This window comes from Macadamia integrifolia, unplaced genomic scaffold (assembly GCF_013358625.1).
Source record: "Macadamia integrifolia cultivar HAES 741 unplaced genomic scaffold, SCU_Mint_v3 scaffold429, whole genome shotgun sequence".
Classification (NCBI taxonomy): Eukaryota; Viridiplantae; Streptophyta; class Magnoliopsida; order Proteales; family Proteaceae; genus Macadamia; species Macadamia integrifolia.
Window position 1 is genome coordinate 110,152 of NW_024870326.1, and position 24,940 is coordinate 135,091.

The 24,940-nt window shown below is 38.3% G+C and overlaps 2 protein-coding genes and 1 non-coding gene across 3 annotated transcripts in view; all 3 read left to right on the plus strand.

Annotated features, from left to right (window-relative positions):
• LOC122068573 (50S ribosomal protein L25) overlaps positions 1 to 2,437 on the plus strand; it is a 9,906-nt gene extending 7,469 nt beyond the window's left edge. The window contains exon 3 of the mRNA XM_042632429.1: positions 1,954 to 2,437. Within this exon, the coding sequence (XP_042488363.1) occupies positions 1,954 to 2,174 (221 nt within the window). The 3' untranslated portion in view covers positions 2,175 to 2,437. The remainder of the gene's footprint in view (positions 1 to 1,953) is intronic.
• Positions 2,438 to 3,462: 1,025 nt separating this feature from the next.
• The window catches only part of LOC122068576 (sister chromatid cohesion 1 protein 4-like), a 69,498-nt gene continuing 48,020 nt past the window's right edge, over positions 3,463 to 24,940 (plus strand). Inside the window, exons 1-2 of the mRNA XM_042632434.1 lie at positions 3,463 to 3,717; positions 7,997 to 8,260. Of these exons, the coding sequence (XP_042488368.1) occupies positions 3,463 to 3,717; positions 7,997 to 8,260 (519 nt within the window). The remainder of the gene's footprint in view (positions 3,718 to 7,996; positions 8,261 to 24,940) is intronic.
• Positions 21,787 to 21,893, plus strand: LOC122068586. Its single transcript, XR_006137186.1, has one exon. It is a non-coding gene; the product is annotated as a small nucleolar RNA R71 (small nucleolar RNA).

Below are 24,940 nucleotides of genomic sequence, written 5' to 3' on the forward strand. Positions count from 1 at the left end.
TGGTATACCCATGGATTGGCCAGTTCCTATTTGGAAGGCTGCAATTTCTTAAACGCCGCAGTTTCTACTCCTGCTAATAGTTTAGCACACTCTTTACCGTTTGAGTCTTCCTATCTTCCAGCCAGGAGATCAACTTCTGGCCCTTTTTTGAGGGTTGTTTAGGTGCATCAAGAGGGGAACTCAACCCAGGTCGTGAGGCCTATAGAGGCTTGTAGCTGCTGTAAGTAAAAATCTCCCTTTCCAGCCCTAAAACTGCCCTAATCCTGTTGGGGTCATAACTCCTCAGCCAACCAGTGCAAAGGGCTGATCTTTGGGGGTTTTGTTGGACCTTACAAGAGATCCACTCAACGAGAAGAGCTTGTCCACCTGAGGTGCGTGGGGATAACTTTAGAAATCTTCCTATTTGATGTACTTGGTGACCTGCGGTTAGGGTATTGCTATCCTGTATTTTCTGCACTGTTGGGAGGTATTAATATTATCAATTAGAGATTAGCTGAGCATTGTTTGAGGATATCTAACTGGGGTTGGGTAGTTCCTACCTAACCTTACAACAAAATTTGGATTGGTGCAATTGAAGGCCACTTAAATATGCTTGGTTTAATATGTTAAGGTGGATTCAATTTGATATAAATTTAATTTTTCTTTATCTATTTTATTCTTCTTGGTTTAATTAAGTTAGTTTTGCTAAAAGGATTTGATTCACCGGGTTTTTTTTATTGTAAAATTAAATTGTTTGTATTTGATACTATCAATAAGGAGAATGACTACTGTAGTAAGTAGACTTGGTTCAGAAAATCTGGGCTCTGCCCTTGTTACCAGTGTTTATATGGTAGATATAAATAAATTGACTGCACCATGGAGGACATTCTTTGTTAAAGTTGTAACTGGTTTTTTATTTCCTCCCTTTTTTCTCCCCCATAATTTTGGCTCCATCCTCATTCCTTGTCTTGTATGATTATTGCTAAATGGAACATAGCTGAAATTTTATTTTACAGATGGTTACTCTTTGCACTTTCTTTTCTTGTCTTTCCCCCTCCCCCCTTAAAAGTTTGTTGTTTCCTCTGAACAGAAGTCAACATCAATAACTTAGCAACCTGTTTGATTAACTTAGCAACCTGTTCGATGGAGAGACTCTCTCTCTTTAAACGAATAATTGATGAATTTTATCACCCTTAGATCAGAGAGGGAGGAGAGAAGCCAAACTCTACTAAAACGTTTTTCTCTTATATGGTCAAACTCCACCAAAATGAATTTTTAACTTTGAATAATTTGGGAACTTGGTCATTAAATTTAATGGAGAGATTAGAGAGAGATGGTCAGACTTTTCGCTACAGATCCATACACAGATCATCTCAGTATGCCTAAGCAGATATCTAGGGGGAAAAGCAAGTCAGTATGCTTAAGCAGATTTATATGGCTTCAACGTGACACAGGTTTGTGCTGTTGGGGTGGGGTGGGGGAAATTGGAACCATGAGGAAGCTAGCAGTATGGGCTTCAAATCGCTTCAAATCCTCTACATGCAATAGACACACCAAACATGCAAAACACTCTGGGTCTCGATGCTTTTACACAGCGGGACTTTCTGTGTTTTGTGGTTGAAGTCTGCCCATATGTGATATGAGCTCAGCATTTCTCTTGGAACCATTGGTTTGCATTAATATTTGTTCGGTTGATACCAATGGAGTGAGTTTGGCAGTGGCCCTATTGACAGTGTAGTTTCTTTCTCAATGTCTCACAGTTCAAAGAAAAGGTTTGAAGTTCTCATTGGTTGACAGTTTACGGTATAGTCACTGCATTCAGGCAGGAGAATGTTTGTCCTCCTACCCTCTTTTTTGAGATTTTGACTTCTGAAAATTTGATGTAGAATATGTTGTAATTGCATTATTCAGTTTCTTCCACCTCTTAGTTAATATGAATTTGAGCTGTAGACTTACAATTTGTGATCTTGACAGGAGCTTATTTGAATACCATCAAGAGGACTGTTAAATACCTTTGCCCTGCTGATATTGTCCCCCCATATATTGATGTTGATCTAAGTGAGTTGGATGTTGGCCAAAAGTTGGTAATGGGTGATCTCAAGGTTCATCCGGCACTACGGCTTCTTAAATCCAAGGATGAACCTGTTTGTAAGATTATGGGGGCGAGGATTGAGCAGCAAAAGAAGTCTAAATAAATGCCCTTGTTGAACAGATGAATCTATTATTTGCAAAATACTTCACCTTTCAGGAGGGTTTGAGCTCATCCATTCTTTTTGGTTCTTTTGGTTTGTTATGTAGAAGTTTCTTTTGGTCAAACCTTATGCCGGACCTTGTGCTGACAACCACCAAAAGTTGTGATCAATCAACACACGGGAAAGGTGGTGTTGCATTTTTATTTTGAGGGGTTTGTAACCTTAATTTTGTGTTGTTTTAGTATGACATTTTTTTTTTCTAGTTAGGGTAATTTTGTCATTTCACATGTCTGTTCAATAAATATGCAAAATAAAGACAACTTTTAATAATGATATAATGATAAGTCATTTTACAATTATTTTGAAAACATATTTTATTTACTAATTTAAAAAACTTTTAAAAATAATTAAAAAAAGGTTACATTTGTCCAAGAAAAGAAAAAAGAAGGTTATAAGTTCTAAGTACACCCACAAAGGTGTCATTTAGACAGCATTATCAATTAAGTTCTAAGATTTTTATTCTCTTAAAACTTTAAGTTCTCAAAATTTTATTTTATTCTATTCAAAGCAAGAACTTATTACTCTCACAACTATCTTCTTTATATTAAGGGACATCTAATACAATATCCCATGAAATTTTATTTTATTTTATTTTATTTTTTTGAAAAAAAGAACCTTTTCATTTGTTTTAGATTTTTTGGTCTTTTATTTGTAAAAGAAAATCCCTGACATTTAAAAGGTAACCCAAAAGCCTAGAAAATTAAATTACATAACCTTTCACCAATTGTTCTCTTTCTCCCATAGCCCCATCCCTTAAAATCCCAGCCTTCCCTCTTTTCACTCCTCAGCCTTAAAACCCAACCTTCCCTCTTTTCATGCATCAATTGAAGTCTTGGGAATTCTTCAAATCATAGGAAAGAAGTTTATGAATGTCCATTACAGAAACCCTCTTACACGTCTTGCTGTGTGGATAGATGATATGGTTATTTTGCTTATTGTTGGATATGGATGTTATGGTCTAGATTAGTCAAGTCACAAATTTCAGAGTTTAATTCAATCAACTACTTTTCCATGTGGCATTCATTTCATGTATATCTATGCATGCCTATGATACTTTGACAATTATTATGTAGCCATAGTCTTAGATTTTCAAAGCCATATTTTGCCAATGTAACTAACTTTAATAGGGGTAAAATTTGACATGTGAAGAGAGGACCCAAGTGTCTACCTATCTATAGAATTTGAGCACCATCTGATCTAACATAAAAGGCAATTATTGGCTTTTAAAGTGATGTTAAGAAAGGTTCTTACCACAAGCATGTTTACAGTTTCAATTGGGAATCAGATAGGTGAATCTTTTGATTTGAATTGGAATCAGTTATTTACATCAGTAGGGGAGCTTTCCGTCTTAAAGGGAAGCATCTGTGCGAGTGGTTATGAGCAAAGAGGAAGCAAGAATGTCAGCTTGAGTAACGCAAACAGTAGAGAGAATCTCATGTTCCGAAAACCTAAGGGTCGGTTCCTCCATAAGGTTCGTCCACGAATGGTGAGTCAGGGCCTAAGATCAAGCCAAAATGTGTAATTGATGGACACCAGGCTTTGAAAGAGTCCTATACTATCCCTTGTTAGAGGGATGGAGGAGGCTAGGTTAGCCGAAAGATGATTAGAAAAAAACAAACTATTTTTCGTGCAGTTTACTCATAATCCATGTCCCACTTGTATATCATATTTTGCTGAAGATGCATCGAACAAATTGAAATTCCTACCTTCTTGGGACTTCATGGGACAAGATCTTCTTTCACTGCAGTTGGTGAAGCTGTAGCATGCTAAACCCACACTCACCAAGAGGTCTCGAGTTTGAGTCTCCTGAATGTTACCTCCGGGACTATGTTTCCTGGACTCAAATCCTTTCCAACTGTTGAGATGCTCAGTACGACATCTGGCAGAACTGGGAAGACCCGAACACACCCCAAAGCATATCTCTGTATCAACTATCATGAATCAGTCTGGATGATCCTGGAATCGGTGTTTTTAGTGTCTTTTAGCCGATTGATTGGAATTGGGATCAGCCGGATCAACCCCGATTCTTGAAACATTGATACCGACCGAAAACCAATTCCTTCAAACCATGTACCATGTACAGTATACGAGACCAGATCCATAGATGGATGAAGCCATGGAGGTGCTTCCATTCTCATGAGCAAATGGATAAGATTCCGTGACTCTGTAGTCCGTGCCATCTCTGTCGTCTAGTGAGTATCCATACACGTGTGAGCAGTATAAGATCATCAAGTGACTCGTGTCAGCTGAAGCAAGTGACAAGAACACCCCTTAGGGAGGAACATTAAAGGTATAAAAAGGACTTGCACAGGCAAAGAGAGCGCTGTGGACTCTGGAGGAAGGAGAGAGAGATATGGAAGCGCACAAAGAGAGTAAAGAGCAAGAAATGAAAGAAGAGAGAAAATGGAAGAAAGGCGATGATGACCTTAATTCACCAACATCGATGAATCCAAAAGCTAGGGCGCTGCTTCGTGAGGCAATCACCCATGGAGGACGAGACGTGTAGAAGGATGGAGCAGAAAAGCCTGGTGATGTTCTTGTGTTGGATCGATCTGTTAACAGAGTTGATTCTTCACTAGAGTGATGTAGCTATTGTATGAGAGAGAGTGTTATCTTGCTTGTTTGCTTGTTGAACGCTTTTTGATGGTGTATGATGTCTTGTACTCTGTTGCATGTAGATAATCTTATCAAACCAATGCCCAAAAACATCTTGGATTGCGTGTGATTGCCTTATGTTCCGTGCCTGAGCATTTTTAACCGTTGAATTCACACCATAGAGGAAGTATATCCCTCATAAATCTATTATGTGCATTGTTTTGTTCTTGATTTTTCTTTTTACTTCTAGTATGATGCTTAGACTATCCAATCATCATGTAGAGCCTAGGGAGTGAGAGTGGAGAGCCCATAGGTTGGGGGATAGTGTGAAAATTGTCTGCATCTGTTGGATCGATGCAGTGAGCATCAGGTGGTTGGGAGCTCCTTAGGGTGTGTGCTCAGATGCTCTCAGCTGTTCGTTACTCACTACATCTCACCGCGCATTGCAAAGGATGTGAACTCTGGGGATATGGTGGGATAAACAGAGGGTTGAACACAATATCTCTTCCATCTTACTCCAAACCTATAATTGGCATGTGCCTAAATGCTTTTGGCCATTCGATGTTTACCGCACCGTCACACTCACTGCAGAGAATGACCACTCCACTTAAATAAAATCAAATTGCTTAAAATATATATTGTCATATATACATCATATCATAATGTCATAATGACATTGGGAGCAATTACAAGTATATAATCCATCGATCAGATCGATTTCATTATGACATTAAATTATAGAAATGTCATGAAATTCCTTAATAATAAAATGGGATTCATATAATAGGAGAGGGTAGTTAAAAATAAAAATAGGAGAGGGTTGTTTGACAAGTAGGATAAGGGTGCATTCTAATGAGGTGCATAAAACGGTAATTTACATAAGAGGTAATGAAGTTATTTTCATGTAAAGAGCATTGTTAACAAATCAGGTTTTGATTAGGAAAATTAGGCCGAGTTTGGTCAAAAGATTGAAAACCTAGTCAAGAGTCAAGGAGATTCATCCTGTATTACAAAATGACAAGACTCAGATCAAATCATACTGAGTCATTCAAGACTTGTTTGTTTCGTCCGAGTCACAACGAAACGATCAATTCTTATCAAAATTTTGAGTTGACATTTTTGAATAATTTTTAACTAAAATATATTCTAATGATATTAAACATTCAATGTTCGAAGTCTTTTGTATTGAGTCTAGTGACTATTGAGTGTATACATCTAAATTTAATTAAAAATTTATGATTTATGATCATGACATTTCCAAGTCTGATCTTATCAATTTCATCTAAATGACAGGCTTCATAAAAAAAAATTTGAATAACAAACACTTTTATTCTATCTTGCCTCATTTAATTAATTTATGAATTACTTAATTTGGATTGCTTGAGAAAGACTAATATAGAAATGTGAGAGGGAAATTTAACATGACTTGCTTGGTTTTTTGAGACTCGCTTCAACTCGCCAAGTTTTGAAGAGGACGAGTCGAGTCACAAAACCTGGTTTTCCAACAATGGTAAAGAGATAGATACACAAATGTTAATAGGGTACCAAAAAAGCCCGATCAACCCAAACTCATCTTAACCAGTCTTGAGCCCGAACAGGGCATGGGGCTGAGATTTCAGCGGGTTAGGGTTTAGAATTTCATGCCTGAGTCAGGTTGAATTGATCTTGGGTTGAGGTCTCAACCTGACTTGACCTAACCCAACCCATCCCACCTTTGTATTAAGTACATAATAACATAAATATGTTAATAATTATAAATGAGTACTTATAGAAAAGGTCTGTCAAAAGTTTTTTGTTTTCCACAATCTATATATATATATATATATATACACACACAAAAACCTTGATCTTTGGTATCTGCAATGCATTGAGATCAAGCGATCAAATAAACCAATAATACTAGGTTGGGCTAAGTTGGACTAAGCACGACCCAATCAGGATCCATTAGGGCTAGACTGGGTTGGGTAAAACCCAAGAGGGTTAGTCCCGGGCTGAGATGTTATCATACCCTGCCTCGAAACTTTTTCCTTATAATTTACACAACTTTAAAATTGGTTTTAAACACCTCTTCTTTGCATTGAAAGAAAAAACATCTTTCATGCTTATTTCCAGCAAAATTTTGACAAAAAATATGAACAATGGATCATCTAATCCATGGATCAAGCCAAAATTTGAGCAACGATGTGGATGTGGGGCCACCTGTTGCATGGACTTACTTGAGTTGATTCAAATAATATGTAAATAATAAGGAAATAATTCTTTTATCCCCAACCCACCCCCACCCAGAAAAAAAAAAAAAAAAAAAAAAAAAAAAATCTCAATTCCAAAAGGTATCTTAGTGGGCAAGGGATTAGTGGTATAAAAAATTAGCCTGAAATAGTAGGTCTGAAATAAACTGATTGATTCAAACCTAAGATCGGCCTAACCGATTATTAAATGTATTGGACTCAGCCATTGATTATTAATCTGCCATTCTTAATGTAAGGTACTGGTTTGTTTGATCGCTTGATTGGAACCATTCAAAAATTACAACATACTTAATGTCAATTATGGATCAATAACCAACTGACTAATTAGAAATAGAAATATATTGACGCCCTGGTCTACAAGTCCCCATTATTTTTATGGACAAAAACAGTGTAGGCCACAGTCAGACTCGAACCAACCAGGCCCGACCGGTTGACACACCCTCCAAGGAATTATATTATGGAGCTTAACTCTTTCCAGGAGGATTGGAGGGTATTACATGGAACGGAGTCCATCTGGTCTACCCATTAACCGAAAAAAAAAATGGGTCTTCAGCTTTACGGTAAAAGTCCGGACGGTTTTGCCGTTGGTAGGGCGGAGTGAACGGCATGATCATATGGAAACGCAATCCTCACTTCCTTTCCTCAGTACTGAGTCTTGAGTCTCCTAACCATCCGCATAGCTTATCGCACCTTCCACCACAGTTTCTCTCTCACAGGACTCTCACCAGAGCTAGAACATCTTCTAAAATCTGAGTCCTAGTCGTGAAGAACTTGATTTTCTTGAGTTTTGAGCATACGTAATCAATCTCCTGGAGCTAACAGGCTTAAGAATTTCGGGAATTTCCGATTGATTGCTTCAGTGTTGATTTTGATTTGTTTGAATTTGTATTGCGTTGTCTAATGATGTTTAGAGTTGTACAGTTTATTGCATCGTCTGCTGGGGTGGTATCAACACCTCCAGTGGCTCGATGGAAACCTCTTGGAAGCGGTGGCATCTCGTTCTCGTCATTTTTTTCCAGATCATCTTCAACATCTTCAAGAGCCGCTGCGTTTACTCTTGTTTTTCCCGTTGTTTCTGCTCGCCGGAGCAGTCGCTTTAGGGGTTTGCGAATATTTGCAACTCTTTCAGAATCAGATGATGGGTCGTCTTCTTCTTCTTCTTCATCTAGTGTATTTCAAACATTGGTAAGTTATCTTTACAATTGTTTTGTACTACATTTCTTCTTCCCGTCTTTCCCCCTCTGTTTTGATCGGAAGCAGAACAATTTATAAAGCTCAGGGAGCATACACAATCACCTAGTGTTTTTTGGGCATTTTTCCCGGATTCATTTTATTTGAATTTGAAGAACAAGCGTGAATTAGATTGCACCAGTTCGTTGTTGTTGGCGTTATTTTCTGTTTTCGTTGTTTGATGATTTAGCAATAGCTTAATTGATGTGCTCTCTTTGTTATTTGCTATCTTAGAGATTCTTTATGTGGAGTTGTGCAGATAGTGTTGTACGGTTATACTATTCATCTCCAATCCTGAGCCTCTCCCTTTTGTTTAAAAAAAAAATAATAATAATATTATCAAGAATTGTTTTGGAAACTGAAAAGGTGCTGAGTTCCTTTTTTCTTGCTTTATTATTTTTATCGTGATCCTTTCTTGGTGGATTCTCATTTGTGACCTCGTATGAATTGGATAAAATGGGGCAAGAGTTAGATTGGAGTTGACATTGGTGTTTAGAAGAAGAAAATCATCTCTCTAATTTCCAATAATTGTGAGCGGCACATTGGTAAGAACTATTCTGGAGATTGAAATAGTTGTGAGTTCTTTCTTTTTTTTATCTACCTGTGTTGCCTTTTCTTTTCTATTCCTTTCATAGTGCATTCTCATTGGTGATTTTGTATGAATTTAATAAAATGGGGTTAGGAGCTGGATTTGAATTGACATTCCTGGTTAGAAGAACATAGTCTCCCCTCTAATAACTCACGGTTTTGATAGACACTACTCATGGGTTCTTAGAATTATCAGACATCAGTATTTTTAATCCACTAGCAAATGGAATGTGAGAGTAAGTTTGAAGGAAAAACTCTAGCTGCTGTATGATTCAAAATTTATTCATTTATTTGAATTTTTTTTTTTTTTGGGAGGGGAGGTGGGGGAGTGAAGTTGAGAGAAAACGACATTAATACTTTACTCAGGGTCTGATGTAGGGAGGGTGCTTAGACAACTAGGTTTCCTAATCCACTAGAATAAGGAATACTCAATAGGTCTTGAATTGGGTTGGGTTCAATATTGCTCAGCAAAGTACAGATTTAACATGCAAGATAATAGACTAATTAACAGGGCAGCAATGATTAATAATAATCTAAGCATGGAAAACACATGAATTACTTAAGCTTCAAATGGGGATATGGGGAATGGAACATAGCAGCATGTATATACTAGGTTTAGCACAAATCAATCAAGACACATAATTTGATAAGTGAACCGCACAGTTCTCTAAAATCAGCCAGCTAGTAAGGTAAAACAGCAGGGATTTCTTTAAGGAAACAGAAAATAAATGGCTTGAAAACAGAGATAATTTTCAGATTTCGGTGGGGGAGATAATGGGGGATAATAGGCGGTCAATGGATGTGGAACATGGGGGTTTTACCTACCTTCTTGCTGTCCCGATCTAAGGAGAAAAGAAGAAGACGAAGTCCTCCAAAATAGAGGTGCAGTCCACCTTATTTGATGAGGGGGAAGGTCCAGCTTGATGATATAATGCTTGGCAGCAGTCCAGCTTGTTGATGAGGAACTCAGCAGCAACCCAGGTGGGGTTTAGTCGATGGAGTTGATCCCCAGTTACTGTGAACAATGGCTGCAACAGTGCAGCGGCAATAGAGAGAAACAAAACAGCAAAAGAGAAAGATGAAGGTCGAGAACAGAGAGAGAAAGTTGAGAAAGGGAGAGAAGATCGAGACAAAGAGAGGAAAAGAGAGAGACGAGATTGAGGGAGAGAGGGAAATTGTGCGGGTTGGCTGTTCTTTTGTTTTCAATAATCTTCATTAATTAACCAAAAAGATGGCCAATGGCCTTACACATATAAAGAATAAAATTACCAAAAATAAAAAAGAGTTATTTAGGAACTCAATCACTGAAATAATAAATTACCTAATAGACCAATAGAAAGAAATATCTAGTTTCCTAATTATTCAAAACAGTTAAATAATACTATGAATTAAAGTAAAGTACTAAAATAAAACAGAATCTGCTGGGGTCCACAAGGATCTGCCGATTGGGAGAAAAGGGGGGTCGAACCCAGCGCTGGGAAGGCTGGTTCGACTCCCCCTCTTTCCTTCTTCTTTCTTCTAGCTTTCCTCTAGCCAAATGGAATGCACATGTGGCTAGGTCTTGCGACTACGCCGTTGGTATATGTGGATGTCTCCATCAACTCTCCCCGGCTTAGAAGAATTCACCTCTGGTGAATTATGGCTCATGTAGTACTCAAGCAGATTTGGGTTGAGTTGTTGGATTTCTTGCACTGTGATCTAAGTGTTGTCAATTTTCGGACGTCCACGCCATTTGACCAAGAACTCTCTAGAACCTCCTTTGTGTGTATGGATACAATCCTCTCATCAAGGATTTTCTCAACTTCTTCAGTTCTCCTCGTGACCTTAGGTACAGGTAGTAAGGAGGTTGGGGGAAGTGGTTGGGTTGTGGTTGGGTTGGTTCAGCGGTATCATCAAGGGTGAAAGGGAAGCCCTCAAGGTCATCAGGGTAAAATGGGGAAATGGTAGAGGCACCATGGTATGGGACAAGATCTTCCGCATTAAAAATGTTACTGATTTCTATACTAGCTGGTAGATCAAGGACATAAGCATTGGCACCTATCCTCTTAAGTACCTTGAAAGGACCTGTGCTACGAGCATATAGTTTGCTCGCTTTTTCCCTAACAAAACGTTACGGCTTGATTCTAACCATCGCTGATGAGCACATTTATGCGTGAAATCTAGTGTAATAAAACATGCATTTTACATATTTAGAATGGAGTTACCTTGGGTTTTACTATCTTTTTGCAGGTTTTATAATTTCAATGCCTTAAGGACTATCGGGCGCTATATCTCCAATTTTACACGTAAAGAGGTCCTATTTCTTTTCATGGTTGCGAAGAGGACGAAATTCTGAGCAAGATGGACGTGTTCAATTACAAGTACACATTCGTTTGGTCAACCGTACAAATGATTATTCTTTTCGGGCCAGAAAAAAAATAATGGATCAGAACTGAACCAAATTGTAGAACCAGCCCATCTGCAGTTGTCCCAAGGGTATAAGGAATATTCCAAATGCCAACAAGGATCGATGGACCACATCCTTAAGTGATTGAAGATTCGTTTTTGGTAACAACTACCTAGCGTAGCTGGTGAGTTATGGTGTGCAAAATCCCTTGCTTATTAGGAGGTCTCAAGTTCAAACCTCTCAGCTGCCATTTTGTTGAGGTTTTTTTTAGAAGATTTTCTCTCTCCTACTCATCACTTAAAGGAGGTCGGCCAAGATGGTTGTACGCAAGTTTGAAGAAGAGAGAAAATAGAATTTCCCATTAAAATAGAATATTGTCCAAATCCAAGCAAGAAAAATCGGCCAAAGGGGGTTTCTTGCGCAAGAAGAGAGAAAAATAGAAAAAGGAAGAAAAAAATAGGAAAAAAAAGGTAAGAAAAATCGTGGGAGTTCTCTCTCCTCCACTTCATCAAGAAGATAAAAAAAAAATTTTTTTTTTAGAAGCTAAATTCGTTAGCTTCCCTCCCCCATTCTCTATATAATAGAATTAACACAAGGGGAGGAGGCACTTCATTCTTCTTCTAGGGTTTTTTCTTAGTTGCTCTATCTCTTTCTCTAACTCTAGTTCTAGGTTTATGTTTTAAACACTTTTGTAAGTTCTTTTTATTCAATTAATGCAAGCACTCTTGTTTTTTATTCAGTCTTTTATTTTTATTGTTTAAACAATTGAAGTTGTAATTTTCAAGTTCTAGTTCTAGGCTTAGTTCTAAGTGACAAGAATAAGCTATGAAGCATGTCTTTCAAGTTCAATTTTTTTTCTTCAGATTTGTTTTCTCAAGTACTAGAAATTTCAGATTTGGTTTATTTCAGATCTGGTTTTTAGTACTGGCAGTATCTCAAATCGATCAAGTTTTCAGTTCAAGGGTTGAAGTTCAAGTAAGTAGAGAAAACAAATCTGAAGAAAAAAAATTGAACTTGAAAGATATGCTTCATAGCTTATTCTTGTCCCTTAGAACTAAGCCTAGAACTAGAACTTGAAAATTACAACTTCAGTTGTTTAAACAATAAAAATAAAAGACTGAATAAAAAACAAAAGTGCTTGCATTAATTGAATAAAAAAAACTTACAAAAGTGTTTAAAACATAAACCTAGAATTAGAGCTAGAGAAAGAGAAAACTAGAGAAAGAGATAGAGCAACTAAGAAAAAAACTTAGAAGAAGAATGAAGTGCCTCCTCCCCTTGTGTTAATTCTATTATATAGAGAATGGGGGAGGGAAAGCTAACGATTTTAGCTTCTAAAAAAAAAGATATTTTTTTATCTTGTTGATGAAGTGGAGAGAGAAGAGAGAAAACGTGTGGAGAGAGATCTCCCATGATTTTCTTACATTTTTTTTCCTATTTTTTCTCTTCTTGTGCAAGAAACCCCCTTTGGCCGATTTTTCTTGCTTGGATTTGGACAATATTCTATTTTAATGGGAAATTCTATTTTCTCTCTCTCTTCTTCAAACTTACGTAGAACCATTTTGGCCGACCTCCTTTAAGTGATGAGTAGGAGAGAGAAAATCTTCTAAAAAAAACCTCAACAAAATGGCAACTAAGAGGTTTGAACTTGAGACCTCCTATTAAGCAAGAGATTTTGCACTCCACAATTCACCAACTACGCTAGGTAGTTACCAAAAACGAATCTTCAATCACTTAAGGATGTGGTCCATCGATCCTTGTTGGCATTTGGAATATTCCTTATACCCTTAAGACAATTGCAGATGGGCTGGTTCTGCATCTCGGTTCAGTTCTGATCCATTATTTTTTTTCTGGCCCGAAAAGAATAATCACTTGTATGGTTGACCAAACGAATGTGTACTTGTAATTGAACACGTCCATCAGAATTTCATCCTCTTCGCAACCATGAAAGGAAATAGGATCTCTTTACGTGTAAAATTGGAGATATAGCACCTGATAGTCCTTAAGGCCTTAAAATTATAAAACCTGCAAAAAGAGAGTAAAACCTAAGGTAGCTCCATTCTAAATATGCAAAATGCATGTTTTATTACACTAGATTTCACACATAAATGTGCTCATCAGAATTCACCCACACTTAGACTTTGCTAGTCCTCGAACAAAACAAAAAGAAAAAGAATAAAAAAAAAACCCTAACTCACTTTTGTAGGAATCACGGTTGCACTTAGCATGTGCAACAAGCCTTTAAACCTCTAGGTCACCCCTAGTGGACGAGTTGTATCTCGTGGGTGTTTGCAGTGAATATACACTCAAAATTCAGAATAAACAAATCCCAAACTTGGCTAAAGGTAAGGGCCATACTGATCTGGAGCAAAGATAATTCCTCTTACAAGGGACCCCCACACTTGAACTTTATTACCCTTTATCAATTCCAGGCACTAGCATATTTCTTAATTTGGAACTCACTTCGTCTCTTCCAAAACATCCTTATCTTAAGACAAAACCACTTGTGAAGAAATAGAGAACCAATGACTAAGGCGTTGGAGTGTTTTTGACCAAACATGTTACCTAGCATTAATAACATTTGCACATTTTTTCTCCTTTTTTCGCTTAATAAACTCTATTCTACTCCACTACTTTTGGCCTGAATGACATGGTGGAGCAAACACCAGACACCTAAGTTACTATGTAGTTTTGCTTTTTACATATGCCCACAAAGACAGTGATGCTAGAGTTCTTTCAGAAGTTTCCTCCCTAGGAATTTCAATCAAGACACCACGCTTCCTGAGGCGCAATGCCCTGTCTAGTTCCAAGGGAATCAACTCTTATTCTTCTTTATACCACATTTCACATTTCATTTAGAATTGTGCATTTGTCAACCCATGCCAAATTAAAAAGAAGGTCTCAACTCCAAATCAAAAGTACAAGGAACCCACAGACTTACATATGGTCCATCACCATAAAATAAGGGTCTCTTATTTTTCAAAAGAAAGTCTCATCTCAAGACACAGGCTTGTTTCTTTCTTCTCAACAGGGTTTTTATACGTTCAAAATGGGTACCTTAATTAAAACTTTTATTTTCATACATCAAGCAACCGAATGGTATGATCATTAGCCAAAAGCCAAAGTAGGACTTCATCCTTAGCAAGCTCAAAAATAAAAAGAAAAACAAACAAAACAAAGTGAAAAAAAACAAAATTGGTTTCCCTCCCCCACACTTAAGTCATGCAATGTCCTCAATGCATGGAAAGAATTAAAAATGAAGACAATGCAAGGGGTCATACCTGATTAAAAGTTAGTCATCAGTGTAAAGAGGTTCATGGAGATCCATGACCTCTTCACTACTAGTATTAGGAAACTCGAGGAACGGTTTCAAACGTTGACCATTAACCTTCGAAATTACCCCTGTTCCTGGATTCAAAATCTCCACAGCCCCATGGGGATATACATTATGGACAATAAACGGGCCATCCCATCGGGATCTAAGCTTACCAGGGAAAAGATGCAATAGAGAATTGTACAATAAGACCTTATCACCAACTGCAAAAGATTTGTACAGAATGTGCTTATCATGAAAAGCTTTGGTCTTTTCCTTGTAAATCCTAAAACTTTCATAGGTATCATTCCTAAGTTCCTCAAACTCAGATAGTTGGAGCCTACGATGAATTCCCGCATCAGACAAATCAAAGTTGAGCTTCTTGATGGCCCAAAAGGCCTTATGCTCTAACTCAACTGGTAAGTGACAGGCTTTCCCATACACCAAACGGTAGGGAGACTGACCAAGATCGGTCTTGAATGCAGTCCGATGGGCCCACAAGGCATCAATGAGCCTAAGGGACCAATCCTTATGGTTGGGATTAACAGTTTGTTCCAAGATTTGTTTGATCTGTCTATTAGACACCTCCACTTGGCCACTAGGTTGGGGGTGATAAGGGGTAGATAACTTATGGGTGATCCCATACTTTTTCATTAAGGCCTCAAAAGGCCGATTACAAAAATGAGTACCCCTATCACTAATTATTGCACGTGGTGCACCAAAACCGAAAAAAATGTTCTCTTTGAGAAACTGGACCACCGCTTTGTGGCCATTAGATTTACAAGGTATGACCTCTATCCATTTAGAAACATAATCAATGACCAAAAGTATGTACAAATTCCCAAAAGAATTAGGGAATGGTCCCATGAAATCGATGCCCCATAAATCAAAGATCTCAACTACCAAAATAGGGTTGAGGGGCATCGTGTTCCTCTTATTGATACGGCCAAAAGACTGGCAGGTGAGACAAGGTCTTGCAAAAATCGAAAGCATCTCTAAAAAGAGGGCCAATAAAATTCGCATTGGAGAACCTTTGCGGTAGTCTTCTTAGGTCCAAAGTGTCCACTGTTGGCAACCCGGCCATGTGGCGGTCATGACGTGGCCAGTTTGGGTGACATGGATGAAAATGATGACATGACAGTGCCCAGTGTCACCGATGAGATAACAGAGCCGCTTGGTATGCATGGAATGGTTTGATACATCCTTAGTATGTGGTGCGGGTTTCTAGGTCAAAACTGGCAAAATTGACTTATTTACACTCGGGGCCATTTTCGGCAGTGAAAATGACATTTTTTGAAGATCACTTCTTCATGAAAATTATAGATTGTAATTTATCTAGTCCAGTGCATCTGATTTTGTCGCATTCCGATAGCGTATGAAGAAGTTACAGCATTTGTGGCATTTGAGGGCAGTTTCGGCATTGAAAATGAATTTTTTAAAGGAAGTGTTCTCTATGTAACAATACGACAAAAATCCAATCTTTCCAACGGTTCTGATTTCATCACGTTCCGATTCCGTATGAGAAAGATGCGTCATTAGAAAGGTCTAGGGGCATTTTGGTCTTTTTACATGGCTGAGTCAGATGATTGAGTCTTCTGGAAAGTCGTAGAGCGTCCAGTTATGGTTCCAACGCACTTCGTTTCATCTCGATCGGATATCGTATGAAAAAGTTATAAGCGTTTCCGTAAAGCCGGTTCGAAAATCCAAACCGAAAATTCATCAGTATGCTCTTGGTGTTGGGTGGATTTTTCGGAATTTATTTTTGAAATTTGAAGGGCTTTTATGTAATTTTGAGATTTTGAAGGTCTAAGTTGATAAGGGGTGTTTAGTATTGGAAATATGAAGGCAGGGGCTTATGTGTATATAAGAGAATCAGAGGGATCCTTAATACACGGCTCAGATTGAGCCACATCGGTCAGATTCAGATCTGACGGTTCGTGCAAGAGCTTGCGTTGAAGATGCTTACCCGAGGCTTGTCATTGGTGGAGTGTATTAGATATGATGGTGTGGCGCCTCACCATATTGAGTCTTGATTGTGTGTAGCGTATGTGCATAGAATCTATAAAGAGATTTTCCATATCTTGATCTGAGCCAATTATATCAGATCGGTTCCGATCTAACGGTCAAGATCGATGGAGCTTTATTAAAGTTAGCCGACAACATACCGTAAAACTCGCTACACCAACCAATCGGTGATCGACAACACGTCTGACAATGTCAGCGCGTACGTCATGATGACGTCATAGAGATTTAAAACCTATGGTTTAGATCTATTGTCTGTTGGTTTAATTAGATGGCTCAGATTAAGAGATACCTTTGATGAGATCTATGGCCAGATCTGCACCGCCGGTGTAGCCGATGCCACCTATACGAAGATTCCATTTCAGGCTATCTCATTGCTCCAACTTCAAATGGTCATATCTCCCTCATTTTAACTCGGATTTGGGTGAACCAAGTTGTTATTTCTTTGTTTTTTCAAACCCTACACTATGGAAGCAAGAAAAATGAGTTTTGAGTAAAGGAAGGCTACAGTTTTGGCAAGAGAAGCTTCCCCCTCTTTGTTGGTCCTTGAATGAACATGAATACTTGATGATAAATGTTCTTAGGCCATTAAAGGAGGTAAAAGAGGTGGTTGAGGTGTGTTAATGATACATTAACTCAAAGCTAAGGAGGAAGAGAAGAAAGCAAGGATGTGTTTACTTTGAAGAGCAAGAAGCCAAGGAGAGAGAGGGTGTGAGCACCAAACTTGTCAGTACAAGTTTCCAGTCATCCCAGGCAATCGGTTGTGAGATTCTCTAACCTTTGATTTACATTATATGCATGTATGTATGTTAGGGTTAGTTGTGGATGAATGTATACATGCTAGGTTAGTTGTGGATGAACTGTAAGCATGCTAGCTAGTTGTGAATGTATATGCTAGGCAGGGCTTGACTGTAAGGCATTGATATAAGCCCAAATTTACTGTATTCTTTATTGAGTGCTTAGTGGGTGCTAAGCACCTGGAGTGGGTGCTCCCGTGTAGTGGGTGCTACACATTGTACCAGCACTGCGAGTGCCATCTCAGCTTCGGCTTGAGAAAATTGGGTGTGGGTGCTCCCGACTGTTGGTGCAGTCAAAAGTAGTGTATTGAGTAGGTACGAAGCCTTTACAGGCACTACTCCGGGGATGTAGGAAAATTGCCGAACCTCGTAAAAACCCTGTGTTGTGGGTGCTTGTTGTTTGCATTTTATATTGAAGTGTGTGGAATGTGAAATGGGTGTGCACACTTGGAAGTGCCTATGAGAGGTTGGGTGTGCATACGACTGTGTGCAAATAGAGACAAGTATATCAGGTTTTTCTTGGCCAGACATCAGACAGGTTTTAGGGGATCGGAATTAGACTCACTGATTCACCCCCCTCTTAGTGATTGTCGGGTTACAACATCCACCACATGCATGATCATGACAAAGAGAGAATGGAATGTTGCTCATGATCAGGAACACATCGTCAGATAATCTGATCTGGACATATCTTAAACAAATAAGAATCATCTCAGAAAAAATGCTTAACTTGGGAATAAAACCTATACTTATCTTGGGTGGACCAGTGATTAGGAGTCACACCTGAAACTAAGAAGTTGACAATGTCAGCAAACCATGGTTCACTGGTCACTGCAAATAACTGTTCATCTGGAAAGTTCTCGTTGACTGGAGAATCGACAATCAAGGAATTTGGAAGCCGGGATAAATGGTCTGTAACTAGGTTTTCAACTCCTTTCTTATCCCTAATTTCTAAACCAAACTCTTGCAAAACTAAAACCCACCTAATGAGACGGGCTTTGGCATCCTTCTTCTGAACTAGGTATCTAAGAGCAGAATGATCAGTATACACCACCAAATGTGAACCAACTAAGTAAGACCGAAACTTTTCTAATGCAAACACAACAGCTAAAAATTCTTTTTCAGTGGTTGTATAATTGAGTTGTGTATCATTTAAGGTCCTACTAGCATAGTAAATGACAGTGGGCAACTTATTAATCCTTTGACCCAAAACTGCTCCTATGGCAAAATCCAAAGCATCACACATCAGTTCAAAAGGTTCAGTCCAAACAGGTGGTTGAACAATGTGTGCATTGGTCAACTCCTTCTTAAGTTGTTTGAAGGATTTTAGGCACTCTTTAGAAAACTCAAAAGTTTGATCTTTGATAAGTAATGAAGTGAGAGGTTGGGCTACCTGACTAAAGTTCTTAATAAACCTTCTGTAGAAGCCAGCATGCCCTAGAAAAGACCGGACATCCTTAACAGATTGAGGAGGTGGTAAATTATCAATTAAATCCACTTTCACTCTATATACTTTAATTCCCTCATTGGATATTACATGGCCTAAAACAATACTAGATTTAACCATAAAATGGCATTTCTCCCAATTCAAAACCAAATTCTTAGATATGCACTTTTTTAAAACTAGAGAAAGATGATGAAGACATTCAGAATAGGAATTCCTATGAATTGAAAAGTCATTCATAAATACTTTTAAGAATTTTTCAACCATGTCAGAAAAGATGCTCATCATGCATCGTTGGAACATAGCAGGGGCATTGCAAAGCCCAAAGGGCATACGCCTGTAAGCAAATGTTCCATATGGGCATGTAAAAGTGGTCTTATGTTGGTTCTCTAAAGCAATTGGGATCTGGTTATAGTTGGAATATCCTTCAAGAAAACAATAGTATCCATGTCCAGCTAACCTCTCTAACATCTGGTCAATGAATGGCAATGGGAAGTGATCCTTCTAGGTTGCCACATTAAGTTTCCTATAGTCTATGCTCACTCTCCACCCTGATTGGACACGGGTTGGAATTAGTTCATTATTGGCATTGGGAACTACAGTCACACCAGACTTCTTAGGCACTACGTGAACTGTGCTTACTCATTGGCTGTCAAAAATAGGATAAATTATTCCATGATCCAAGCACTTTAGGATCTCTTTCTTAATGGCTTCCATCATCACTGGGTTAGCTTTTCTTTGGGGTTCTATGGATGGTTTGGAATCCTCCATAAGATGTATATGATGTTGCACAATAGACGGGTTTATACCTTTGATATCAGCTATGGTCCAACCTAGGGCTTCCTTATTGTCCTTTAACACTTTAAGTAACTCCTCTTCCTGGCTAGAAGTCAAATTTGAAGAAATTATTATAGGAAGAGTCTGGTCAGGCCCTAGGAAAGCATAACTCAAATTAGATGGCAACTCCTTAAGATCTAGCTTAGGGGGCTCAACTATAGAAGGTTTGGGAATAGAATTAGAAAGGGGTCCTAAGGGCTCCACAGGTGTATGAAGACTGAAGATTTCAGAAAATGAAGTTTCACTATTATCATCCAACTCATCCATACACTCTTGGAATTCTGAATCAAAATTAATATCAAAGTTGGTAATTAAATCATTAGAAAAATCCAGAATATGTTAAACTCAGCAGTTTGGTTGCCAAAAAAAAACCTTAGGAAACCATTCCGGCAATTGATTAATGCATTATTGGTAGCCAAGAATGGTCTTCCTAAAATTATTGGGATCTCATCCTTGGTTGAGAAGGGCTTGGTATCTAACACAACGAAATCAACAGGAAAAATAAATTCCCCTACCTTTAGTAAGACATCCTCAAATATCCCTTCAGGAATCTTAACAGACCTATCTGCCAACTGAAGAGTAGTTCCAGTGGCTTTCAATTCTCTCAATCCTAGTTGCTTGTACACATGGTAAGGTAAAAGATTCACACTTGCGCCAAGGTCAAGTAAGACATGCTTAATGTAGGTATTGCCTATGACACAAGCTATGGTAGGGCTCCCTGGATTCTTATACTTGGTTGCTATAGGCTGAGTAATTATGGAACTAATGTTACCTGCTAAGAATGCCTTTTTGGGTACACTAGTGATACATTTGTGAGTACACAAATCTTTCAGTACCTTTGCATAGGCGGAGATCTGGGATATGGCATCTAAAAGAGGGATGTTCACTTCTACCTTTTTGAAGACTTTTAAAATTTTATCTATGGAAGCAGTCTTCTTTTTGTTTACCAAACGATTAGGAAATGGGACAGGATGAACATAAGGACTGTTAGGGATTTGCCCTTGTTCAGAAGAATCATTTTTGGTTTCCTCAACCAAATCATCTTTAGTTTCAGAAAAATCTTTAGGTTCATCAGACGGACTTGGAACAAGAGGCACACTTGTGTCCTCAATTGAAGGAGAGTTAACAGGAGTAATAGATGGGGAAGATTTAGGAACGCTCTGTTGGTACCCTTTACCACTCCTAAGGGCATAAACAACATTACATTGGTTAGAGGGCCCTTGTTGGGTATGACCTTATACTATATTCAGTGGTGCATTAGTTGGTCCTTGTGAACTAACAAGTTGATGATGCCTAGGGTTAGGTTCTGGTTGACTGGGTAAAGTTTCCTTCTCCCTCTCACGCATAATTGAGACAACTTGGGTAAGTTCTCTCGTAAGATTTTGATGGCTTGTCATGAGGAGGGCTATATTATTTTTCAAGTCACTTATTCTACTTGCCTCTCCAGTGTTGGTAAACCCAGGGGGTTGCTGATAAGATGATAGGAGAGGGGCCCTAGGAAAACTAGTCTGAGGTCCTACATTTGACCTAGAAAAAGTATTTTGGGGAAAAGATTGTTGTGTAAAGGGAGGCCTTTGGGGTCTAGGTTGACCTTGATTATGGAAATTGGAAGGCCCTGCTTGGTTGCCCTGATTTCAGGAGAAATTTGGGTTATTTCTCCATCCTGGATTGTAGGTGTTACTATATGGATTATTCTGGTATATGGCATTAACACTATCATTAGAAGTGCCCCTAGAGGTGTTGGGGCATTCTTCTATGACATGTCCAGGGGACTGGCACCAAGCATAAATCTTAACCAAATTGATTGATGATAGCTCTCTTGGAACAATAGCCTCAATCCTCTTGATTAAGCTATCCAAATGGGTTTCCTTGGCTACTATCCCATCCACAAAATATCCTTTCCCTCCTATGGTTCTTTCACTCTCTTGGGTTGATTCCCACTCACGGGTTTTGTCAGCTAAGTCAAGTAAGAATTCCCATGCCTTTCCTTCATCTGTTAAGGATGTGAATCCCTCAGGGCTCATAGACTCTATCATTTGTTTAGTTGGGTAATCAATACCCTCATAAATTATTTGACATAAATGCCATAGGTCTAGGCCATGGTGAGGGCATTCTTGGAGTAGATCCTTGAATCTCTCCATAAGTTTGGAAAAGGACTCACTAGGCTTTTGCCTAAACTGAAGGATATCACTTCTAAGCTTATTGGTCTTGTGAGTTGGAAAAAACTTCTTAAGGAAGACAACTGTGAACTGTTCCCATGAGGTTATGGAATTTGTGGGTAACCCATACAACCACTTCTTAGCTTGGTCTTTCAATGCAAAAGTGATAAACTTTTTTTTTATGAACTTAACATAAAAAGAATGGATAGCGTACCCACCTAACACTCATGCGACAGAAAACTACCTACAACTAGAGTAAGACAAGCACAAAAGAATGGATAGCAAAACTTTTTTTTTTTTTGGCTTTTTGGAAGCTTACCGGCAGGGATCCGGGGTTGCTCAAGTCAATTCCTGAGGTACTTCTATAGGGCGAAACCTGTCTTTATCATACTGTGAGGCATGACGACCTCCACCAATACAACTATTATTGCAAGTTGTTCTTCTCAGGAATTCAATAAAAGAAAAGGAAAAACAAAACAAAGCAAACAAAGCACTTCGATTTACCAAAAGAAAGCGAAAAGTCTCCCCGGCAACGGTGCCAAAAATTTGTTTGAGATTTTAAAATGTAACCGCAAGCGTACGGATCAGTGTAGCTACGGGTCGAACACAGGGAGAGCAGCCACTTTATTTTTTTGCTTCTTGTAATAATGCGAAAGTGAACCGATTAATGATTGTGATCTAATTCTAACTACCGTGCCAAACATTTGTATCTAAAATAACGTCCTAATCATTCGTCATCTAAGAATTTAAAGATGCAAGCCATGCAATTAAAATTAAATAAATAAATAACTGAAAATAAACACCCCACGCAATTAAAAAGCAATGAAGGAAAAAAATGCTGAAATAAAAATAAAGTAAAAGAAAGGGGATAAAGCTAGAGAGGGACTCACAAGTAGGTTTCTCTATTTAGGCCGAGGGATGCATCATAATATAAACTTCCCTACTTGATCAGAGAGTCACTCTTACAAGGGTTACTCTACTTGGCTTTAGGGAAAATGAGACAATTAAAATAAAAATAATAAAATGATGGTTCTATGACTTGGAGGGGCAAAGCCAACACATACACTAGCCATGAATAGGGGGAAAGGGATAGTAATAATATAACGACTGAAATTAAAATCCTAAATTAATAAAGAAAGGGTAGTCAGAAGAGGGAATGAGAGGGGGGAGAGAAGACTACTGAAGGAGCCTACTTACTTGAACTTCAACCCTTGAACTGAAAACTTGATCGATTTGAGATACTACCAGTACTAAACACCAGATCTGGAATAAACCAAATCTGAAATTTCTAGTATTAGAGAAAACAAATCTGAAGAAAAAAAAATTGAACTTGAAAGACATGCTTCATAGCTTGTTCTTGTCACCTAGAACTAAGCCTAGAACTGGAACTTGAAAATCACAACTTCAATTGCTTAAACAATAAAAATAAAAGACTGAATAAAAAACAAAAGTGCTTGCATTAATTGAATAAAAAGAACTTACAAAAGTGTTTAAAGCATAAACCTAGAACTAAAATTAGAGAAAGAGAAAACTAGAGAAAAAGATAGAGCAACTAAAAAAAACCGTAGAAGAAGAATGAAGTGCCTCCTCCCCTTGTGTTAATTCTATTATATAGAGAATGATGGAGGGAAGCTAAAGATTTTAGCTTCTAAAAAAAAAAGTATTTTTTTTTATCTTGTTGATGAGGTGGAGGAGAGACAAGATAGAGAATTGTAGGAAGTAGGGAATCTCTAACGATTTTGCTTCCTTTTTCCTTCTTTTTTTTAATTTTTTTCTCTCTCTTCTTCAAAAGTGGGCATCATCTTGGACGATTTTTTTAATTATTTTTTTCCTTTTCTATTTTTTTCCCCTTTTTTCTATTTTTCTCTTTATTTCCGTATTTCTCTCTCCTCTTGCGTAAGAAACCCTATGGCCGACCTCCTGATGAGTAGGAGAGAAAATCCTCTAAAATAAAAACCTCAACAAAATGGCAGCTAAGAGGTTCGAACTTGAGACCTCCTAATATGCAAGAGATTTTGCACACCACAACTCACCAACTATGTTAGGTAGTTGTTGTTACCAAAAACGAATATTCAATCACTTAAGGATGTGGTCCATTGATGACCAAACGAATGTGTACTTTTAATTGAACACGTCCATCTTGCTCAGAATTTCGTCCTTTTCGCAACCATGAAAATAAATAGGACCTCTTTACGTGTAAAATTGTAGATATAGCGCCCGATAGTCCTTAAGGCCTTGAAAATATAAAACCTGCAGAAAGAAAGTAAAACCCAAGGTAGCTCCATTCTAAATATGTAAAATGCATGTTTTACTACCCTAGATTTCACACATAAATGTGCTCATCAAGGATCCATTCCCACTAGAATAAGAGATGGCACTAATGGATTAGGATCTTTTGGTGAGAATGTTTCGCCAAATCTAGGAGGAATTGGGAGAGGGGGAAGCAATCCAGAGGGAGTCATTTTTAAGAGGGGAAGAGTAGACCCAAGATACCGATATGCTATTCTTCTTGGAAACAATCTTCCAGATGAGCTTGAGGATGCTTGCAGAATTAATATCTTGATCTTACACAGGCCTAGACCACCCTCAGATTTGGGAAGGCAGATCTTATCCTAGCTTAGGGAGTGGAGGAATTTGGAGGAATCAGATCCTTTCCAAAGAAAAGATGAGAGGAGAGGTTCAATATCCTTCAATGCCATCTATTTTGATGTCTCCACCAAACTCGGTTGTCTCAAACGGGGCCATATCAGAGATTCCCTTAGGAATACACATATTGTTGTTGCTTTGGGCTTCCTTGTTTCTATTTTAGATCCCCCCTCACCCTTGATGGTTGTATCCCTAGCTGTTTAGCTTGTTTGCTTGGTTTAGTCCCCCCTCCCCGGTGGTTTCATCTAGGGGTTTGTCCTTTGTAGCTTGATGCCTCCCCCCTTCTTTCCCCCTTGTACATTTTCCCCTTGTGCAATTTAATTGCAGAAAAAAACGAAGAGCAATGACATTCTCTTGCAACATAGAGCATAAGATCAGGGTTTGGTTTTGTCTGTTTCTTTGTTTTTTTTTTTTTAATGGGGCAACCGTAGCATCAACATTTT